This window comes from Accipiter gentilis, chromosome 7, assembly GCF_929443795.1.
Source record: "Accipiter gentilis chromosome 7, bAccGen1.1, whole genome shotgun sequence".
NCBI lineage: Eukaryota > Metazoa > Chordata > Aves > Accipitriformes > Accipitridae > Astur > Astur gentilis.
The window spans coordinates 8,372,892-8,396,528 of NC_064886.1; the positions used below are offsets into that span (position 1 = coordinate 8,372,892).

General features: G+C 47.7%; 1 protein-coding gene across 1 annotated transcript in view; it reads right to left on the bottom strand.

Moving 5' to 3' along the window:
• The window catches only part of HYDIN (HYDIN axonemal central pair apparatus protein), a 162,090-nt gene that overhangs the window by 49,023 nt on the left and 89,430 nt on the right, over positions 1-23,637 (bottom strand). The window contains exons 20-26 of the mRNA XM_049804439.1: positions 21,233-21,488; positions 19,250-19,393; positions 17,372-17,515; positions 16,217-16,530; positions 3,213-3,381; positions 1,161-1,277; positions 275-484 (exon numbers count right to left, since the gene is read on the bottom strand). Coding sequence (XP_049660396.1) covers positions 275-484; positions 1,161-1,277; positions 3,213-3,381; positions 16,217-16,530; positions 17,372-17,515; positions 19,250-19,393; positions 21,233-21,488 — 1,354 coding nt within the window. The remainder of the gene's footprint in view (positions 1-274; positions 485-1,160; positions 1,278-3,212; positions 3,382-16,216; positions 16,531-17,371; positions 17,516-19,249; positions 19,394-21,232; positions 21,489-23,637) is intronic.

Sequence of the window (23,637 nt, forward strand, 5' to 3'; positions counted from 1 at the left end):
CATGTCCCTCTGGAGGTCACCACTGGGATCCTGCCTGCGCCAGGAGACAGCACTAGTTACCTTGAAAGGAGAAATTCCCAACTTTAGGAGGGGTGGAGATGGCCATTAAAAACCAGCTTGGATGCAGGATGTATCACTCAAAGTTTGTACTTCCAAGCCATAGCGCCAACAAAGTAGCTGGGAAGGGGAGAGAGGCCTAGACCTAGGTGGGTAGCAACCTGCCAGTAGGGATGGTTTCAAGACAAGGACCTCTGCCAAGAGAAGCGTGCAATACCTGCAGCCCGCAATCAATCTCCGTGACGTTTAGGAGGTAGTTGATGAGCGAAGCCTCCCCACTCAGCTTGATCTCATAGGTCGGCCCTCCCTCCACTTGGCACAGTGCCATGACATGGGCGACAATGTTTGCATGGCCAAAGAAGGTGAACATGACCCTCTGGCTCTCTCCCGGCTGCAGCACACCGTACAGCGGTAGGACATCGAAAACCTGGAGGTATGGAAGGAGAGATCGAGATGTCAAATATGGAAATAGATGCAGAAGAGCAGCCATGGCTTGGAGCAAAGTACAGACATGCCTGGAGGGACCTCTTCCTCAAACACAAGCGAAATCATCCTAATCTCATCCTGCATCCACTCCACTTACCAATGGAGGGACCATGGGAAAAAATCTCCCATACTCACTAATTAATGCATTAATTAATACACCACATTAAAGTAATTTGGGATGTCTCCTAACAGCAAGAAATTCTCTCCACTGCATAACTTGCCTTTAAAAAACACCTTTTACTGCCTTTACAAAAACATGACATTCGGAAGTGAGAGCCCTTGGAGCCGGGGAGAGGACTCCAGCCCAGTTTATCTGACTCCTAATGCTTTTCACTCTCTGACTTACATGCTGCTCTCTTTCAAGATGCTACAGTGAAAGCTACTGCAGAAATCTCCTATCGACCACTCGATTAGTAACAAGACGAATAATGCCCTCCATAGGTACTGCACCGGTAACATCCTTGGTCAACCCTGTGACATGGCCCGCATGGCCTCTCCAACGACCAGTTGCTTCAGCAGTGCTGTGCCATGTGAGGGGTGTGAGGCCACTCTGGGAGCAGCACTGAGGGCCACCGTGGGAATGGGGAGCTACATAAGCAGGTCAGATTCCCACTTACCTCCTCCACTCCCAAGGCAAGGGGCTCTGCCTCCATGAACTGCATCAATTCCTTGATCCTCACTGGGCTCTCAGTCTCTGCAGCACCTTCCAGCTCCACAGCACCGGATGGTAGCAGCTGGAAAACAAGCACCATGGGCTGCAGTAAGCAGCTGGCTGCTCTGAGTGAGACCACTCTGCTGCAGGCTTCACCACCTCATCAAGCCAGGAGCAGCTAAAATGGGACCTGGGTGCAAATCAAGTAGGGGTATGTCCATGCCAACAGTTGAGTGTGGGTCCAAGCCCAGCCACAGATGAAACATAGGTTCCATTTGCACTTCCTACATGCAAGCTTGCATGAGGAAGCTGGATGCACCCAGCACTCAGTCCTGGCAGAGACCTCAAGGCCATTTTGCACCCTCGTGCCAGCTCGCCTTCGCTCACTCCTGCCCAAGAAACGTGCCAAGGACCCCACGCCTGGACAGGTTAGGTTCTCCATGACAAAAATAGGAACACGGCTGCAAATAAGAAGTATCAAAACTAGGAAAATAAGAACTTGGGAAGTGCTTGGCACAACTATCCAATTTCAGATGGTGCTTCGGTTTCATCTCATGCACTCATCAGTGCTGGAGAGCTCAGGATCTCCACCAGGTCATTCTTCTCAAATGACACCTTCCTGAAGAAGGCAGCTAAAAAATTTTTCTGTCTTGCAGCAGCTGAGAGCTGGTGTTTAACCTTAGAGGTGCCATCTTTCAAAAGGAACCTCATCCCCGGGCTTCTGACCCCTATTTATAAGCAAGGGCTTTGTGATTGCTCTTGAAGTTTAAGAATACCTGCTTCTTCAGTAATGTGAAGAAGTGCTTTGTGCCAGGGCCTTGACATCAGCAGAATCTGCAAGAATATTTAGGGGACATCATTGGACCTAACTGGAGGCTACACCTCCCCAGTAGATAAAGCACTGCAGAGGGCTGAGTCTTCTCATGTTTCAATGCTTTTTCTGTCATCTCCACATTTTCAAACCTAGCAAAGCTTTACCAAGTACATATTCCCAAAGATGCTAACCCACATCTTTCCTAGGCCTGTGGTCTCCTACCTCCCCAAGAAAGCAAGAAGGTTCTACAGATATTGCCTTGACACAATGACCCAGGCAGAAGATGAAACTGCAATCCAGATGTATCCTTTGAAACAATTTTGGATCCTACTTAGCCATATCCACTTGAATTTCCTTGGTTTACTTGTGCATACACAGCAGCAAAGCAGGAAATAAAGATGATTTCATGCTTCTACCGAAAAACCTTTAGCCGCACTATGTTTCTGAATCTTTCCTCATGATTCAGAAAAAAACATGCAGAGTTATAATGTTAAAATGACTGATATTTGGATGTGAGCAGAGGCAACCCTTCTCCTTGAACTTAATGCCAACACTGGTGCTTTCGGAACCTCCGGTGCTTTCTTGCATCCTTTAATATTGCCCCAGGAGCAGTCTCTGTCCCACACGATGCAGAACAAGGCACCAGTTCCCACTAGCATCAAGCTCCAAAGCACCGAGGTTCACCAGGAGGGTCAGCAGACCAAAGGCCATTTTCCATGGTAGAAGGAAGAGACAGTGCCTTTGCAAAGTCTCATTTTATAAAAGACAGCCCTGTGGCTGTCACTGCAATACCAGCTCTTGGGTGAAGGCAGAGACGTGGAAATGGGTGCCTCTAGCTGAGATGGAGAAGATGGTATGTGGAGATCAGTACTTGGCATGGCTCGAGATGGGAAGGAAACTGGAAGCCTTCACATCACGATGCAGATAAAAGCCTCACTTTGCATTGAAAAAAACCCCCCAAACCCAACACAAAACCCAAGCCAAAAAAATCCCCAACTCGACATAGATCAGTAGGATCTGAGTAGGCTTCTCCAAGCAAAACTATCCTATTTCTTCCTCCTGTGTCCAGCCGCTGGCCCTGCTGCCCAACCTGCTCTCAGGGCACGTGACAGCACAGCAGCAAAAAGAGATAGGCACAAGTACAGCTATTCGGTGGCAAGATAGTGGAGGCAATGCAAGTGGTAGGCATACAAGAAAATCTACCTTTGCTTCCAGGGAGTCAGCTGCATCTGCTGCTCCCAGGGCTTCGGATGGCTCCTCCACACCTCCGTCCCCGGAGCTGCTCTCTGCAGGTGCCGAGCGCTCCGACCAGGTTCCCTCCTCCTTCAGTAGTTGGGGTTTGATGAAAAATTTAGGTGCTGGAGGACTGAACCTGTAAAACAACATCACTTTGATCATGGACCTACAGTGGGAGGGAGGGAAGACTGCACGAGCAGCTCCTCAGCAGGATGCGGCCCCTGAGCGGGCGCTGGTGGTATGAGCTCAATAATGGGTCTGACCCAGCAACTCCCAAACCGGGATGGAGCAGGTCAACACTTGGGGCTGCCCAGGGATGACACCAGTATAGCGGCAGAGCAGACAGCTAGAAACGGGTTGCAACAAGGAACCAAAGAGGACAGAGGTGAATGCCTTGTAGGGAGGCAAAAAGCGCAGTGGGAAAGGAAAAGACAGATAAACTGTACAAAAAATGTTGAAACAGATGCAAAGGGGCAGATCCAGCCAGCGACGACCCAGTATGGACCCACCAGTGCCCTCCTGAACACACCCACCCAGAGGGCCAAAGCAAGAAGTTTTACAGCTCTACTAGATATTTATCCTGAATATTTCCCCTAACAATTACGCACAGCTGCAGGTCAGTATGAGCAAGCAGCGATGCCCACAGCGTGCTGTGCCCAGGGAGCCCAGCAGGGAACACCCTCACATACCCAAGGCAAACATGGAAAGACTTGTCAAGCAACTCCAGACAAAGACTCATAATTAAACAGCCCATTGATCCCCAATGAGCGCCAAAGCAGCAGCGATAACCACTTCGGGGAAGGAAGCTTTGGTCGTTTTTAATCAAAATGCAGCAAGTATCAATGACAAGATTCATCTCACTGCTGTGCCACAGGTATTCCCTGGTTGCAAAACAACAGCTCTAACTGCACCTAGTGCTAAAAGGGCAGCAGCTCTGTTGAAACAAGGTTATAACCGATGTGGCACTTCCTGATGGCATGATTACCTGCCCAGCAGTTTCTAAATACAAATCGTGTGAGGACCAATTTGGAAAATTATTCAGCAAAGCAGTTCAACAGCTTGTTTTACAAACAGAGCTGAGTTTATAGTTTGACCAACATCTGTCAGTAACAAGTATATGGTTTTACATTTTCAAACATGCCCAGCTAACTCAGATTACATTCTGGTTTAAACCACAGCAGGTGCTCTGCTTCTTTTTCTAATGCCACATAGATGGACACACTTGAACCATGCCTGCCTCTTACCATACCTATTTACAAGCACTCCCCCCCAGTCAAACAAGGCAGATTTTTTTACAGCAACCTGGGTGCTTCATTCCCAGCTGAGAATTTGGTGCTTTTAATGATGTGCTTCCAAATGATTATTTATCTTTAACTTTGTAGCTTATTATTTAAGTCTGGTTTTAATTTCTGGATTAGAGGCTCTGCTCTTTATAACCTGATATGTCCCATCTGACTTTTCCTTCCTGCAACTGCACACAAGAACACAGGGGAACCTGAGCAAGACCTTGGCACTGTCTACGCGTGGAAGAGCAAAGTGGGACTGGAGGGGACAAAGGTGTTTGCTTGCCCCCGCAAAGCATTGCCCATCTCCAGTCCCATCTGTGCAACCTCCATTCCCCTCAGCTGAGGCACCTTAATGTGTGTTGGGGTGAGCTGATGGGTGACCAAACTGCTCAATGTCTGCAGCAGCCGCTAACTTCAGCAGCTGCCTAAGGATGAAATAATTTCAGCTCAGCTGTGACAATGGTGCTTTTGGGCAACTCGCAGCTTAACACTACCTTTCCCTGGTGACCAAAGAGATGCCTGCAGCGTAGGGGTGCCAACAGGAGCACCTCAAAGCCCTCCAGCTCCACACCAGTCCAGTGCATAGGTCTGGCTGTCACCACAGTGGCTGTCCCAAAACTGCTAGCTGCAATCCATCCTAGCGAGGAAATGAAAAGGCAGCTCTTGCAGCCGCTTGTGATAAATACTGTGGCTCAATAACAACTCCTGAGGGAAGGTAAACCCCCAAGATGGAGAATCCATAATCATTTATTAAATTACCTTTAGTTTTATAGAATGGTTTGAGGCAACTTCATGGGATCGCAGTGCCTAGACAACAATATTTTTCACTCTAAAGTAGAAGCCCTCTGGGACATGGTGCTAGGAGATGATGTGATTAGCGAGTCCTGCTGCAGAGAAGCACAAAGTACAGCGAGGGACTTTTTCCAGTGGGGAAAGTCAAAATGAATAACAAGAACTGTAACGTGAAAAGAGAGGAAGGGAGCAAGGAAGCCAAGGTGTCAATGGAAAGCTGACCCCTGGGACAAGAAATCTTCCTGACACTAAAGGGAAGGAGGTTCTCTTAGGAAAAAAGAAGGAAGGGGAATATAATAAGATGCTCAGCATCCACCCAGGCTTTAGGCAGCTCTTCCTCTCCAGCACCTTCTGGCCAAGGTTGTGAACGCAGGGAGGAAGGCAAGGAGCAAATAGGACCCATCCCAAACCAGAGGGTCCAAAGGGCTGTGGAAGTGCCTCCACCAGCACCCTGGAGCTGAGATAAGAGCTCTGATATAAGCAAGTCAGCCTGGAGCTGGAGTAGGTGAAAGTGAAGTGTTAATCCCTCTGGGTCCATCTCACCCAACCTGGCCACCCCTCAGATAAGACAAAAATGCATCCAGGACTTAACAGCGGGGATTTGATGGGAGCACAGACAGACTGACATCAGGGACAGAGGCACCCTTCCTGCTAGGACCAGGACAACCTTGTGCCACCCACTGTCCCCAACCTCTGAGATGTTAGAAAAAAAGTATCTCACCCTGTCTGCTAGTTTCTGCCTGCTAAGGACACAGCTTCACACTGCTTCCCACACCCACCTCCAAAAATAGAGGAGCTAGAAATCACACCGCTTCTGTGAACTACACGTGAACATTCACGTGGGATGATGTGACCCTGCTGGCTCAGGCTGTGTGAGAGCCATCAACATCAGAACGCCCCCCCCCAAATCAAACCTGCAGTGCTGCAACAGGAATGTCTGAGCTCCCCGCAGCCCCTGCTAGCACTGGGGACATGTGCCAGAAGCCACCATCCCTTCGTATTAAGTGCAAAAGTTTTAACAGCATTGAGATTGCTTCCCTACTGCACAGCACCCACGCGGGGAGCATCCTTTGCCCAGGCCCCCAGGGACCACATGCTTGTGCACCCATTAGGCACAGCCACTGCACCAGGTGAAAACAAACTTCCTAACAAAGCATGAGCTCTTTTCTGGTTATGACAGGCCAAAGCACCAGAGAGCACATGTCCACAACGCATCTACACAGGCTTACAGGCCCCTTCGATGCACTTTTATGTCTCCTTCAGGCCATCACATGCATATTAGAAAAGCACTTTGGAGAAAGCCCTGGTCAACCTAAGGGTGTTTGCAACTGAAAACAAAATAATATAATAAAGGAGTAGACTGAAAACCTTCCCAGTGCACCCTGTGGGAACACTGGGCTTGAGCTGGGGCACCTGGCCGGCAGCTGAGGAAGGTGGTGGTAATGGTTTACCCTCATCAGTAGCAAATATTAAACTGCATTTCATCCAAATGGCCCTAACAACTATTTCTTTGCTAGGATAAATTCCACTGCTGAGCAGAGGTTTATGTATTCATTGAACCACACATTGAAATTCAGACCAAGCAGTGGAGAGACAGAGAAGCAACATCACTGCAATGAGATCCGACACTTCCAACTTCTGTCTCGCACACGCTGGAAATGATTAAGCTGGATTCGGCATTCATCTGAATGCAGAGAGCAGTCCTGGGGACATCCCACTGTGACCAGGTATTAATTAACTTGAAGTTAATATGCAGTTTTAACAGCCACTTACTTGAATCGGAAACAAGTCAGTTCTGAGAGATCAGGAAGAATTTCAATGTCTTGTTTGAAAGTAGAAATTGTGTAGGAATGGATGCAGGGATGTTACTACTGAAAAGACGTGAAGTATCTCGCTTTACTTGGGCAGCAATCAAAGCTCTCCAGCACCTTTCAGCAGAAACCACAGGATTTGATTTTGGGGTGCACCTACAGTCTTCAGCTCCTTCTGAAGCCCACAGACCTCAACTGTACCATCACTTTTGACAAGAAGAGTTAGAGGAGGGTCTGAGGTCCCTCAAGCTCCATCTGACATGGCTCATGCCTCTCCCAGAGTTATTTCCATGGGATGCGGCTTGTCCAGTTTTGCAGGGTGTGGGTACAACAGCTCCTCAGCCACCTTGGTCCAATCTAAGCTGGATCAGGGCCAGCCACAACCGGCACTGCAGGCACAGCGGGTCTTTGTGGACATCATCCTTTGGCAGCAGTACTTTGCTTCCTACACAAGTTACAGCCCTGGAAGAAGACTCCACTGACTTTACTGGAGTTATTCTGACCTGTACTGATTTTACAGACAGCTAAACATTACCCATTAAGCCCTCTCCTTCCTCATGTTTTGCACATCAGCCAGATGGTTTATTAGCATCAGGTGAAGTGGTAGAAAGCTACTGATTCTCCATCTGACAGAAAGATGCTTCTCAATAAGACTCTGGCCAAAAGTCCCCCTGAACAAATCAGTAGCTCTAACAATAAAAGACAATTTGTAGTCTCTGCTCAAAATTAAACAAGGCCTGACAGCTCTAATTTGGACATGCTATTTAAAGTAATCAGCACCAGTTACAATCTTACCAGCTACTTCAAAAATGAGCTCTGCAAACAGACAACTGTATCGACTCCCATAACTGATAGCAAAGAAGGAGAGATGTGTCCCAGCCATCTTTGTGACAGGGATCTAGACATTCACCATTTTAAGATGTCTTCATGGGGACAAGCACCAAGAGCTTGGAAACATGAAGGGTATGGCTACAAGGGTTAAAAAATATTAGGAAGTGTCAGAAAGCCAAAGAACTGGTTTAACATAACCAGTTGAGAGCAACAGGCTGCTCCTGGGTGTGTTAAGCAAGCAGAAGGCTCCCAGCCACAGAAAGAAAGATATTCTCAGTCTATCCTCTCTTTAGGGTAAAGGCTGCAGGAGACCAAAGCTAAATCTCAACAAGTTCATGAAAGGGATGAACAGGACGCAGCCTGAGATGGTAGGGACCAGACCGGGTGCACCTGGCAGGCCAGCTTCACCCTACAAGAAGCCAAAAAGCAGCTCAAACCTGAGCTGAAGCATCCTGGGGGTTGAGGACCAGCATATACATGGGCTCTGCCCAGGCACCCCTGACACCATCTGACTGCCCTGATGCACCCCACGGCAGCACACAAAGACCTTGCAACCTCTGGAGCGCAAGGGCTTGCAGCTGCTCTGTAGGAAAACCCAACCTTGAAGACAAGCTCACAGCACAGCTGCCAGCCTCTCTGCTCCCCCAGCTAGCATCACTGTCCTTCCACGGTGCCAAAGAGCAGAGTGAGAAAAAGGAGGAAGATGAAATGACAAAGCACGTCCTGAAGTTCTCACCTAGAACGAAACGTCGCTGCTTGTCTCGACTGCTTCTACCGAACCCCAGAAGGTGTCTCCACTGGCCTACAGTGATGCGGGCTGCCCAGCATGTACCGGGCAGGCAGCGATGCCACAGCCCAGTATGCCCTCCGAATGGAATTCTGCAGCGGGTCACCACAGGCAAAGGCAGGAGAAGGTAAAGCAGCAATGATAACAAACACAGAATAAAACCCAAACAAATAAACAGCTCCAGTTTAATGTACTTCCTAGGGTCGCATCCCAAAATAAATCAGACAAGACGCTGAAGCTCCACCCTGCTGACTATGCTGGCATCACCATCCATCCCCTGTCCAGAAAGAGCAGGGTCCCTCACACCAGCAGAAATCACAGATTTAAGGCTGTGTGTGGCTTTCACCCTGTGAAAAAGCAAGTTAACATCGCTGCTGAGTTACTATTAAAAGTCAGTCACATAGTACAACATAACTACCCCCTGTTTTACCGAGAGCAAGGGTGACATACTCCCAGGAAACATGCTCACAGTCCAATGGCCCCACTGAGCTCCTGGGAAGGGGGCAAGGGACGAGCAGACAGGATTGGCCTGGTCCAGGCGACACCAGGGACAGCTGGGGACAAGTGTGGGGTGATGGAAGCAAGTGGGTGAGAGAGAGGTAGCAGTTACCACCGAAGAAGCAGCAAGCACAGCAAGCTCACAGCTGGAAAGGTTTCCCACGGAGGAGGAAAAATTGCTCTCCCGAGGGCAGAGCAGCTGAAAAGGCGGCATTAATTCAGTTAGGCACTCTCAAAAATGCATGGCATGCCAGCTGGCCCAGAAGGACCCTCAGGGTGCCCAATACCCTAGCGACTCCTGCCTCCCTTTGCTACGCGAAGTGGGCGGTGGGGAATAAATCAATCCTTCTTGCAGCATCCCACACCGATAACTCTGGGGTGGGCATCTCTTTGGGTTGCCCCACTCTTCGCAGAGCCCCATTAAATCTCCCTGCGAGCTGAAGTCCTTTCCAAGCTGCTATGCTGTAGAGGGCTAAAGGTTTCCCCCTCTCTGTGCCACTGGCTGCCTCCCTGCTGAAGTCAGGAGAAACAGATTTACGGTGATCCATCCCTAACATCCCAAAGTCCTCACGTGGGCTGTTTGAACACAGGGTCCATACTTTAACTCAATTGCAACTTGTTCTCCGAGTTGACAGAGACAATCTACCTGCTTCTGCGACCAGTGTGGCAATCTGTCAGAGTTCAAGGATCGTCTCGACGATGCTCTTAGTCATATGATTTAGTTTTAGGTAGTCCTGCAAAGAGCAGGAAGTCGGACTCAATGAACCTTATTGGTCCCTTCCAACTTGAGATATTTATGAATTAATGCTCCTTTACAGCTTCAAGGGCAGTAGTAACGGCAGTTCTTCACACTGTGGCTGTTTTCAGGCATGAAGAGATGGGCCAGCTGGATGAGAAATTTATTTTTTATTTTTTTTTTAATAGGGTCATTTAACAGAGTCTATCGCAGCACAGAGTGGCTCCTCACCTAGAGCACATGGACCTGGTGACTGTGGGCAAAGAAAACATTGGTAAAGAAACCACGGGGACCAAAACACTGGCTTTGGTCACCTGGCTTTTAGAGGAACAGCAAGCATTGCTTCTGCTCCACGCTAGGACAATCTCCTGCCTCCTCAGTGATACAACAGAAAAAACAGAGCACTGGCACATGCTTGGCAAATCCCACCCTTTCTGAAAAAGAAATACGTAATTATGTTTTGGGAAACAATCTCCCTGACTGGTACTCTCCTCATCTGCCTTAAGCCAACCAGTACGCAGCAAGGGATCTGAAACCCACCCAAAACTCATGCTATCCATCCACTATCTCAATATCAGCCTCTTGAGAGGAAAGAGTGGCTGTACAAAAGGACGAGCACCAGTTTCACCGTCTTGTGAGACTCCAGCCTCATACAGGACAAAATCCCCATTCTCTGGAAAGGATTTTGCTGCAAATCCCTGCCTTGGCAGCAGCCAGCTCCAGGATGAAGATGGGATGGGCAGGGTGCTGAGCTCTCCATCCCCTCTGTGCTAGGAAGAACCTTGGAGTAGAAAGAGTCAGCCCAAAGATCCCTAGTGCAGATTTATACCCTCAAAGATATGAAGATTTGATACCTGGATTAAAATTTGGCTTGAGTCCCTTTCTAAGTTTGAAGATCTCTCAGTGACCCTGTGAAGACAGGTCCAAGACAGGGATGCACCAGGAAAGAGCACAGCAATCCTAGAAACAGCACTCTCGGGCAGGGTGATGCCAGTGGGTTCAGATAGATTCTTCCCTTAAGGAAAGCTGTTTGATGCACAGCCTGCAGGAAGCAGGAAAAGTGTGATGGGTGAGAAACAACTGGAGAAATTAAGAGAAACAAGGTCTGGAACACTACGTCACCTTCCTCATCATTCCCACATCCAGTGACAGCAAGTCAGCAAATAAACAGGACTAAATACCCTATCTTTCAGATTTCATCTAATGGCTTCCCTACTCAGTGCTCTGCCAGAGATGAAGTGGAAGCAACAGCAGTGGTTCCCAAATTCATGCTCTCGCTCTGCTTCAGTGAGGCTATGACAGTGAGCTGTTCCCATCAACAACAACAACAACAAAAAATCAAGGAAAAATAAAAATCAACATTTTGTTTCATAAACAGTAAAGCTCTGCAGAGATGGGCCTTGAGCAGCATCCTCCTGCCCAGAGGGAATTAAAGCACAAGCCATCCAGGCAGCACAGGTGTAATGGCATTTATAAGAAGGACACTGTTTGCAGTGCAAACGTACCTTGGGTTCCCACTGTGTGCCTTGGGTAATCAAGATGTTCAGAAAGCAGAGAGAAGTCAGCTGCTTCCCAGGTTTGCTAGCTAAACCATCACTGGCAGAGCAAGAAGTCATCACCTTCCAGCATTTGCTGACCAGCTATAAAAACCAGAAGGCAACCCCCATCTAACCACAGCCTATTCGGGGCGTGGATGACACGTGAATATCTCCCACGCTTTGTCCTGATGGCACAGGACAAAGCCAGGGAGACAGCCAGCTGCCTGACAGCACCTTAGGTGGGATGTGCAGTGCTTTTTACCCAAGCAACGCTTTCTCCTTTCCCTTCCCTACCCTCAATCCGCTTCTCCAACACCATGGGGCTGCTCCCCAGCCCGCCGAGGCAAATGACAGCTCTCCGGGTCTGTCACCCTTGACCAAAGGAGGGGGCTGAGGCTCAGAAAACCCAAATGTAATAGTTAAAGCGATTCCCATATAGCTGTTCCGGGCTCCAACCTCCATTCTGATTGCCCAGGTAAAAGTTCTCCAGGCATGTGACAGAATAACTAGTGGTCAGAAGCCCGGGGCAGCAGCTGTCTCAAACCTGCAGTCACGCTCCCAGGAGCTCAACCAGAAGGTGTCATTCTCAGGCCTGGGGCAGGCTGGCTGACTTGCCAGCAAGCGAGCTGGGAAAAGAGCAGCAACATGCTGGAAAAGGCACAGAGATGGAGGGTGCATGATGGTGGAAACCATGCTGAAAGTGAAGGTAGAGAAGAAAGAAGCTTACAGACATGTTGCAAGTCAGAAATCATCACCCGCCAACCTTTGTCCTGATAAAGCATCACTGTACCACAACTTGTATCCAGGTTTATGTCTCTAATATAGACTTGGTAACAACATATGCTCGCTTATGCCTGGCTCCAACCCCTTCCTTGACAATAATTTTATTTACTTTTCATTCTGTCTGGGTGGAACAGGTAGCAAATTTCCAAGTCTCCCTTGCTTCAGCTATCCAGTGTCTCTGTCCATGAGTACAGAGCCTCCCCATAAGCCATTCACGGCAGCCAGACTGCCACCCCGGAATTGATGCCTGTGCGGCACCCAGCCCTTGCTCCAAGAGACTCCATCTCTGAGAAATCAGAGGCCACTTCTCTGTTACACCGAGCAAACTGCTGCTCTGCTGCTGCCAAACCACATGCAGCTGAAGGACACGTTCAGCAGCATATTTCCATCACAACTTCAAGCCCTCCTTTTTCTAAGTTACCCACGGGATTTAAGCAGAAAAAGTAGCACCTATCGGGCTACGAAAGCCTAAAACATACTGCCACAAGGAGCCGACGGCACTGGGGGGCGAGAAGGGGGTATGCTCAGCTGTCACTCATCTGAGACTCCCCAGCATCAGGGACATGGTGGATGTATGCATTTCTGATGGATATTCTCGCTGCTGATGTTGCTGCCTCTCCCCTCCGGTGGCTGACAGAGCACTGCTGTCAGATTTTTGCCTTGCACCGTTTTTCACTGTCTGCATTTTCCATTTCTTCCTTGTTATAAAAACAACTCCCCCCCCCCCCATATATCACAGAATTGGTTTTTTGTGTGAGTAACAAGGCTGGGATCTGGCTCACAGGGTCCCTGCAGTGCAACCTGCCAGGGGACATGGAAGGAAAGAGGGCAGAGGCATGAGAAATTACTAATGCTAAAGGAAGACCCACTTGGGAGGAAAAAGGCTCCTAGTTTGTTCAAAACAAATTGGCTGAGAAAATCCTGGATAGAAAGGAGTCATTTTCTACACATTCAGTTCAACAAACCCTTCCCCCAAAGAATCTACTAGCAATTCATTATGCTGGATTGGTAGTCAAGAAGTTCCCACTCTCCAGAGACATCAGATCAACATACAGAGGGGGTTTGACATGTGCCACGGAGGTGCAAAGCTCTCTGCTGATCCATCCTGGCACACGGACCACTCAGTGTGTCTTCGTTCTACCCCAGGGAGGGAACACATCTCACAGGAAGGGGACAAAGAGGCGATGCAGGAACAGCAATGCTCAAAGCAAATGACAAGGCACAGATCCTTAATAAAGGATGAAAACTCTAGAGAACAGCTAAGTTTGGGGATAAGCCTTTGGCAGCCTTTGTCACAGATCTCTAAGAAAATCCTTGTATATCCTTTGGATTTAATGTCTTCCTGTTGATGGGAATCCCAAGCAAAGCCGAGGAGCTCAATACTGCCTTTAGAAAGGGGGACAGACTGGTCTTTCAAGAAGAAAGCTCTGAGGTAAGATATACAATGAAATGTTTGAATTTGACTCCAGATCTACTATCTCCTGCTGGGTGATCCTGGAGATCCATTCCAATGCTGCAGAAAACATCTTGATGCAAAGGCTTAACTGAGCTTTGAGCTATCAAAGGTCCAAGAGATGAGGAGAGCCTAGTCTCAGTCTGTCTGTAACCACGTAGGTCTAGAAGAACAGTAACCACAAGAGATTTATGGCTCAGCAATATCAGAGAAGGGGCATGGGTTGGCGTGAGTTGGGCATGTCCAACCAGACAGCAACGGTTGGACGATGTTGCTTATATGACTGCTCTTCTCAAAGTAGCAGCAGCAACTAAAAAGGAGGAAAAAATAGGTTGAACAATTAGAAGAAAAAAGAGATCTAGGCACACAGAGTCTTGTCCTGGCAGAGAAACAACATTTTTCTCTCCTAGCCAAAATGAATGTGTGTGTCTGATTGATGCTGGGAGTCTCTGATGATCGGCTCCAGCAAGGTTAGATGTATGGATGGTTAAATTCTATTGATCTCACCTTCATGAGACCTGATGTTTGATTCCCTCGATGTCAGACTGAGTTAGTTTGATCTGATAATTTAGAATACCAACAGTGCTTAATGCAGACCAGAAATAATATCTGACATGCTGCCCTTCTGCCAGGCTCTTAATGAGCAATTTGAGGTGTTAATAGCTTGGAGACCATCTTCATTTCCAGCTCTGCCATGGAGAATCACATGGTGTCCGCTGAAGGACCCGGAGAGAGTACATTGCTGCTTAATTAACATGCAGAGCAGAAAAGGGAGCTGTTGTAATGTCCACAGTGTTAATGAGCCAGCAAAGGGGCTACGCCAAACCCTTTGGAGCAGAGGCCACTATCCTGCCAGATGCTCAGGACCCTCAACTGCTACCAACTTAGCAGAGTTGGGTGACTCAGGATCTGCTAGAATAACGAGCACCTGCAGGCTCAGGTCCAGCAAAGCCAATTTAGGTGGAGATAGGGTAATTAAAAGCTGAAAACTGATTCAGCATTCACATTTCCAAAACCCTAAACTGGTTAAAAAAAAAATAATAAAAAAAATGATAAGAGTAAAGATAAACAGGCAACTGGCCAACAAGTGGCCCCTGAGGAAATTAATTCCACACAGGCTTTGCTGTAAAGTGCTTGTTTCTCTGTTATTATAAAATATATGCATTGTTCTATCACCAAAATTAGATTTTCCCTTTAGCTTGTAATTAAACCCTAATCTAATTTACCAGGAGATGACAGAGGCCTCCAAGCAGAGCTTACAGCCCTGCTCCTCCTTCCCTGCCCACCTCCCTCCACCTGCTTTTCCAGACTTTCCTCTGCATTTTAGGGTCTGTTCTTGAAGGTGCCATGCATCAAGAAGGGCCACACTAAAGACTTGCTGTTACTTGGTAAGACCCAGCTGTGAATGGGCTAACCTACTGGCCAGGTCATCTTCTCCTCCAAGCCCTCCTCATAGCCATAGCCAATTTCCAGTTCCCAAGAGGTTGTCTCCTCTGAGCCAGAACCCAATTCCCTAAACGAAACAGTTTACTGATGATCTCTATTATTTGTAATAGCAGCACTTCAATGCACAATGGTTAACTTTGCTCAGTTTCCTAGGGTATTATGGAAAAACCATTTGCTACTGTAATTAAAACTGCCCGGACTAAACTTTTGTACTATGCAGAAAGGCCACAGCAGGAGGAACCGCTAAAAACGTGTTTATACATGTGCTCCAGCACAACTGCGAGATTGCTCTTGGGCTTGAAAACCACAGACAGCACGGGATGGCCCTGCTTCCCAGGGATGTTTGGACAAGTGCTCCCACCAACATCTACAGCTATACCTAAAGCCACAGCAGAGCCTGCCATTTTGCCGTAAAGCACTAAATAGGCATTTTGTGAATGTGACCTGTGTTTTAACAGATAAAAACTCGCTTCACCAAAGTGGTATTTGCCTCAGGCCACAATGGTCTGAGAAAGCAGCTTTCTACACCAGCTTCCCTTCCCAGGGGAACCAGTATGGGGGCTACAGCAAAGAAGCACCAAGCGACTGGGACAGCAAAATATCGTTCTGGTGGCAGCGCCTGTGTAGGTTCTTTGCATGAAATGACAACAAACAGGGTTGGCAGGGAAGGAAAAGAGGTCATGTTATATATCTGTTTGTCCAAGTGTCTAAGCATGGCTTTGGGCTCCAGAGATAAAGCAGGATTCTAGGTTATGGGCTATGCAAAAAAGGGTTGGTAGTCTCTTACAGTCCCAGCTCGACTGGAGAACATTGTCTCCTTCCCAGTGTCAAACTGGTAGAGATCACCTATTCCCTGAGCATCTAGCCTGACAACAGCTGGTAGGTGTTATTTCCACAAGGAAAAGTTGAAAGCAATTTATCAGATCCCAGGCAAACAGTCTTGGTCTTTGCAAAGTACTGAGAGGACACCAAGAAGAGCAGCTTCAAGGAAAGGACAAAAGTGCACATACCTCATCTGGTTCGCCTGGCTGTCTGTCAGGAATGACCAGTGGTAGTGGACAAGAAGTGGGCTGCAGTTGGTCATCTTGATGTAACGCACATCTTCAGTGTCATTCAAGATGCAGCCAAAATCCAGGGCCGTGGTCTCGATATGGAGATTTGGAAAGTAGACTTCTCCCCGAATGGTGACCTGCTCCTCATGAGGATGCTCAAGAAACTGTATCTTCAGAGCCTTCTCTACTACCCGGATACCCAAATGCTCTTCATAAGCAGGGTTAAATCTGATGGAGAGATGAAGTTCCTCCCCTATCTCCAGCTTCACGGGCTGCAAGGAGACGAAGAGTATTAATCACCAGTGTGACAAAGACCCAAGGTCTGACAGCCTGAAACGTGTAAATGTTCAAAGTGTGACCACAACATAGGCTTCTCAGTTCATCCTTCATTTTCTTCACGGTGTGTGCCTGACTGCAATCACCACAGCACTTTTGTCTGAGACTATCTCAGGCTCGTGTCTCTGTGCTCTGCATCAATACAAGAGGGAGATAAATAGTGTTCTACTGAATTCTGGACCCACAAAAGCTATATGCTGAATACACAACCAAATCAGCACTCTGGCACGCCAGGGCCTTTTGCCCTGCCTCTAGAGGAACTCCTTTATCCTCCCAGCACAAATGACATGGCATAGCAGCCTCACCCTTGCATAGGCAAGTCCATGGCATAGAAGCAGTGGCCATGCCTACAACAACACGTGTTTAGCAGAGTCCATGTTCAACACCTTCCACCGGCAAAGGGGCAAGGTGCCAGGCAGAGGCTGGAGGAGCATCTTCAGCCTTCCTGAAAGCAGGGCTGCCCTTGAAGACAGCAAGCTGCTCTTAAGGTTATCTGAGAGCAGCAGCTGGAGAGCTGGGTTGGCTTCCAAGGGACACCTTTACTACATGGCTTGCCCAGACCTAGTTGCCTGCTCCCCTCTCCTCATGTCTTAGAGCCAGACTCAGATGATATTTCATTTCCTTCAGCAGCTTGTTTCAAATCTGATTTAGTTCAGACCAGTCTACTACTGACTCTGCAGAACAAACTTCTCTACTAGGAGGACCTCCCAACAGAAAGGTACGATCACACTTCTCCGTCTTCAAACCCCACCAGCAGAAAGGTCCATGGCTGCTCACCTGAACAACTGCAGAGAGGGGCTGCTGGTCTGCATCGCAGATTAAGAAGGGCTGCTCTAAGGTCAAGACAATGCTGAGTGGCAGGGAGGAGATGTTTTTTAAAGAAAGAGGCTTGTACTGCAGAGTTAGGACATCACTGGGTTGCTACAGAAACAGGAGACAAGGAAAAAACAACCTGAAGTGGCCATGGACCTCCTTCCCCTTCCAAGGCATTTCAAATTTTTCAGCCCCAAAAGTGCATATCTCTATTTACTGTTTTTATTAGTTTCTACCCTTCTAGAAGGTTTTTCTCTAAATATATCAGCTGCTTTTCACGTTTAGAAAACATAGCATCCCCCAGAGGACAGGGAAACAGTCTTGCGTACAGATGAGGGAATAAGACCCTGAAAGGAGGCAGCTGCTTGAACAAGATCAAAACCAGAAAGTGAACCCAGACTGTTTGTCTCCGGTTTTATATCCTCTCTTGGGCAGAACGGTACAAGATGATTTTCACTTGCATACAATAATTTCTTACAACCTTACTGGTTCTAGTAGGCTCATAAAAGCAGTGATGCTAGTCAGAGGAGAAAAGCAAGCAGGATTCAGCCCATAGCAGAGAGCCTGCAGTAGCCTAAGGTTAGCTTTGAACATTTACATGCACATACAGCCAGCTAGAAACCTCAACAGTCTAATTGCAACGCGAGTCCTGCTGCCTCTGCTACAGTGACAAGGTGTCTGTAGCCTCAAAGCCAAGCCCAGCCTAAGCTATTCTTGTTTATGCATTGCTCTGGGTTTCCTGCATGGTTTATATAAACTAGACAGTATTTGGGAAACTAGTTCTGGATGTCTTGATATCCCACAGCTGCAGTGTCATAGCACTCGATAAATTGGACCACATGGCACCAAGCAGACCACAGGCAGACATCAGGGATAGCTGAAAAGCTTCTAATTATATCTGAACTGCCTGCTCACACAATTTTGTGCTTCTCTGGAAGCGTGGGAACCAGAGTAGAGACCTGAAAACACAGAACTAAATAATGAAATATCTTCACTTTTTCAGACACCTCACAGTAGAGGGAGAGATGATGCAGGAGTTGGGATCCAGAGACTAAAGGGCACCTGCTTTGCATTGGTGTCATCATCACTGCAGCTGAAGGACATCTGCCAGTCCTTTGAAGACAGTAAGGCTTGGGGAAATGCAAAGAGCTAGCATCCATACCAACCTCAGAGAAGGCAAAGAGAAACAAGAGATAAGAGTTTTTCCTCATCAGCCTGAGGAGTTGACGGGAATCTCGGTTTCTCTCAGCTTTCCTACAGGATCCATGTTCAGACATCACAATGCCTTGGAGGATCCTCAAACCCCTCCCTTTATACTGAGTACAGAAACTGGTGTCTCTCTAGAAGTGGCCATGGTCACCCTCAGCAGAGCAGCTGTAACCTCAATTTTGCTTCGGTGAAGTTAAAAACCAGTCCCATCTCTAAAAACATCCTTCCTTACTTTACAAAGCACCTCAGGAAGGATGAGGAGGGGGTTTAGCAACACTCAGCTGCAGCAATCTGCTCTCCCACCTGCAGCTCCAGCACAGGCAGTGGCTGTGCAAAGCTGGGACCATGCTGTTCTCATGGGTCCCACACATCTCACCCTGCGCCCTTGGCTCAGCAGCTTAATTCTGCCTCCACATCAAGAGGGACAAAATAGAACTGGTGAGACTGTCCCCAACCCCAGAGGAGCAAAATAATGATCCCAGTGTTAATGACAAAAGCTTGGTCTGGCTCAAACCAATAGCCAAAGCCCCATAGACTTGGAGACGCTGTTTAAGTTCCTCCTTTGAACATAAGCACACCGCCCCCACAGGCTTTCGGTCATCAGCCATGCTACTAAATATCAGGATGACTTACCTTCTCTACCCGGAAAGTGATTTCTCTGGAAGACATTTGCAGAATGGGAGCAACGAACTCACATGTGACATCCACTTGCATTATCTGTGCCTTCCCTGCCCTGCTCCCCACGATGGCATGACACAGCAGCCGCTCCTTCACCACCTGCATGCAAGAGTCACACTTCACCCAGTGGGTGCCAGCAGGGTGTCCAGAAAACACATTGCATTTGCTAGCCACCCAACCATGGACTGTATTACTGCCACAAAGGTACAGTCACTGGTGTCCTCAATAGTCTCCTTTTCTTTTTATGCTGCATCCTGTTTATTCTGCACTCAAATGTCCATAATACTACACCCCAATATCCACAAAAGGCACTCATGAGTCATGTGCTGCTTACAATTGTAATAATCCCTGCCCCAAATGATTTTTTTTTATTTCTCCCATTGCCAAGCATAATGCTTACAGAAACCTGTAGGGACTGATTAAAAAAACCCAAAACCATATTAAGGGAAACAGGTGATAGAAGGGCCAATGTTAGCAAACCCTTTCTGGGAAGCTTAGTGGAAAGGATCCATGGCAAAAACCCAAATAGCCTGACTGCCTTCAGGTAAAGAAGGGATCACTCATTGCCAGGATGTACTGTGCCCTCCTAGAGCTGGTTTTAAAAGAAACCTCCCCAGGAAAGAGACATCTTGCACTTCACATGAAAACCCTCTGCTTAAGCCGGATGCTTTCAGATTTGAGACTTTTTCCTGATTTCTCATGGTTTCACTTCCCCAAATTCCTCTCTATTTCTCACTCTTCCCTCTGATATACCACCACAACTCAACTCCTCCTTAGAGCCTACAGACTTCAAAATCACCTGTGTTGCATGTGCAATGCAGGGATTTGGGCTTCTGACCAAACTGAAGATTATTAAATTCTCGAGACCCAAGGTAGGTGGAAAGCCTGTTCCCAGGGTCTTGGCTTAAACAGCAGGAGCCAGGTAGCCACAGCTGAGCTCACAGATGCCCTTTTGGCTTTCCAGGCAAGACACCCTCACTTCATTTTCTTTCTAGGACCTTTTTCCCTCTTCAGCAAAACCTTTGGGCTCAGAACTGTACAGGGACAGTCCCAGCACTGTCAGCTAGGTGACTATTCAAGTCTTCCCCAAACCACCGAGGCAACCCTTTAAAACACTAGTATCACAGCAGGATCTTAATGCAGATTTATTCCACGTTCATTTAAACATCTGTGCCCAGCGGTCCTGGAGCCAGGATTAGCTGGTAGCTTCTCTGCAGAGTTGGATTTCCTCTGGAAAGAAGGGTCCAGGGAGGAGAACACCCAGTGACCCTGCTGAAATCTCCCCCCCCGAACTGCCATCCAAGGGTGCTGAAGACCTGGCTGCCCTTGGGACACGGGGGCTGACTGGGGCAAACTGTTATGGAAATATTGACAAAAGTCAAGCTGTCAATTATAATGATTCCTGGGAACAGTTTCCCACGTGAATGAACGTCACTCTGATCATTAGAGCTGACACACTGTGTTCATTTTTCTCCTCCAGGACTCAGCGCTAGACAAACCCTCTGCCCATGTTTGTCTACAGAGGAAAAATGAAGCTCCCAGACACTTCCCCCAGATATATTATTTCGCATTTTTTTAATTTACTTTCTGCCTGTGCTCCTAGTCTAAGTGTAACTTCTTTTCTCTGCCCTTCCTTTCTGTCTCAGCACACACCACCTTCTAACCTGCTGTTTGCCCCTGAAGTAGCAATATTTTCTTCAGCCCCCATTTTGGTATCAGCAAGTTGGGTTTATGGTAGCTATGGAAACATGAAAAAACCTTAGCAACTGATGGCAGCCAGCAAGGAAAGCAACTGGTGCTGCCATGGTAACTTGTGGCATTAAAACAGTTTCTTGAAAGCACTTGCTCATTGTCTCAGGCGCATGTCAAGGGGCTGCAGAAGAAGTCCCAGTGGAGGTGATCTGTTGGGGAAGGCTAAGTCCTTGTGGGGCACCTCACCTGGGGAGTGCTGGAGAAACCTTCCAGCATCATCTCCATAGTCTTGCCCGGCATCAGCTCCATCCTCAGCGGTCGAAGCTTAAATATGGGGCAGGCAGGTTTAGGGCCCTGGGAGGAATCTTTGCCCTTGGTGTTACTGACAGCAGGGAGACGATCACGGTGGCGAAATGGGGTGAAACCTTCCGTTGTCCAATAGAGCTGATGGGTGCGTCGTCCTTTGTTTGTTATCTTGAAGTGGTAACAGCAGGCATCCAGGCTAAAAGAGAAGCAGAAATAGAAAATATCACGGTAGCTGCTCTTTCCCAGTAGTCACCCAGCTTCAGCACTCCAATGGTGTTACCTGACTGCACACTCAGCAATAAAACCACCTCTGGAAAGGCTGACCTAGCTCAAAGCTTCAGCAAAAGCCAGACCTTGCTTGCCCCTAAGTTTATCACCATCCAGCAGCTGGTCTGCTTGCATAAAGCAAGGAAAAGCTGCATGAAGCTCATCATCTCAGTTGCTGCAGACAGAGTATCACCAGCCTTTGGTGCTTAATACTCAGAGGGTTTTTTCCAAGGTGCTTCCTGCAGGTCTCACTGCATTAGACACTAAGCTGGCCTGGCCTAGCTGCAAGTGGATGGAGGAACAGCTTTGCTGCCATTTCACCTTCCCCTTGGGATATGCTGCCTCAGATGGCTTCCTCTGAAGATGCTATTGGGGAGCTGCAGGGTATATAAACTCATCTGGTGATCTGGGCACCATTTGCCTTGCTGGTGGGACCCCTGCCCTGGCACCCATGTTATTCCCCCTCACCCCCATACCTTAGGGAACATCCAACCCTCATCATCACCCCCCAACACATCAGCCTTTGCCTGAACAGTGCCACTTGTTTTGTGTTTTAGGAAGATAAATGCAGTGTGAGAACACAGGATCAACAGAAGTTTCCCCAATAGAAACACAGCAGCAAGACCAGGTCTAGCTGCTGAAGGAATGGAACAACAACAAGAGATTAATAACTAGAGCTAAGTATAAAACAAAATGAATATTCAATGGAAATTGATTCCTTTGTGTAAAGAAACATTAACTGCAGGCTCGTCTAGAGTAATTATTTTACCCTCTATAAATCTGAACATGACCAGGAAATGAATTGGTCCTGAAACAGTTATTGTTTTTTTGAGAGGTACAGAATATGTGGCTTACAAAACACGTCTGGTGCAAGCAGCTAAATACAAACACAGAAGTGACAGCATAGAACAAACTAGTCTTTGAAACAAACTTAAAAAATGATGTGTACAAGTTCAGTATGAAATGGTTTATGTTGTGGACAGCAACAGATGGAGAGCTCTGGGAAAGTCCAACTCAGATGAGATGTTACCCGAGTCCCACCTCAGCTCACCTATCCAGTGGCAGTTCTGCAGCCAACAGCAATGGCAACAACTCCAAACTGAGCCTGTGGGCAAAGACGTGAAGGGGGGCAGAGGACAAGGACATGAATCACATCGACACTGTCCCCTCCATTGTGTAGCCAATTTGTGGCTGCGTAGAGCACAAGACACACTGGACAAGCACCAACCTCCCTGCAATGACCCTGCTTAGGTGGGTGGCTTGTGGATGCATATTTAAACCCCCCAGATCTATCCTAAATGCTTAAGGTAGGATTAACCTGCTCTTTCTACACCAAAATTTAGGTATTGGAACACTGTGGACTCTTTGCAGTCAGGAAAAGGAAAAGGTACCTTGAGAAGACTATTCTCATCCCAAGAGGTCTCCAACACAAGGCAAACAGCACTTCGAAAAAGCTTATTTCTCTCCCATTTATAAGAAAGTGCCTGGTTTCAGACACACCCATTAGGATCAGTGAATCCCCTCCTTGGAGCTAAGCTCTTTCAATTAACACTCTCAGTTTATCCTGCCCAGCCTCAGTGGATTTCTTTTCGTTTCAGAGCTGGTCCTGCAGCCACCCTTGCTTGCCCATGCCTCGGGCTGCTGCTGCAGCATTGATGGAGGAGATGGCAAGGAAAGCAGGCAGGAGAAACAAAGAAAGAGCAACTACATCTAATAAAGTGCAGCCCAGCAGGGGAGCCAGGGAAGACAAGTGAACTGAGGGATGATACAAGGCAAAGAAATTCTGCTGCTCCTCCAGAACTCCCAGGCAGAAGGGAAAAAAACCAGCACCATTAATTTAGTCGAGGAGTTGCTAACAAGCTACCGCCAAGGTTTTCCACTGTTGTGAGATGATACTCCATAGTGAATGGAAAAGCAAAGAACATTATTGCAAAAGAAAATATGTTTATACCTGTAATGTAGCATTTTCCAGCCAGAGGCTTCTGGGACCTGCTGTTATCAAATAAAGATTTGGAGGAAAAAGTGAGGAAATAAACGTATTATAACTAAAGACAATTCAGTGACAATTTAGCAATCAG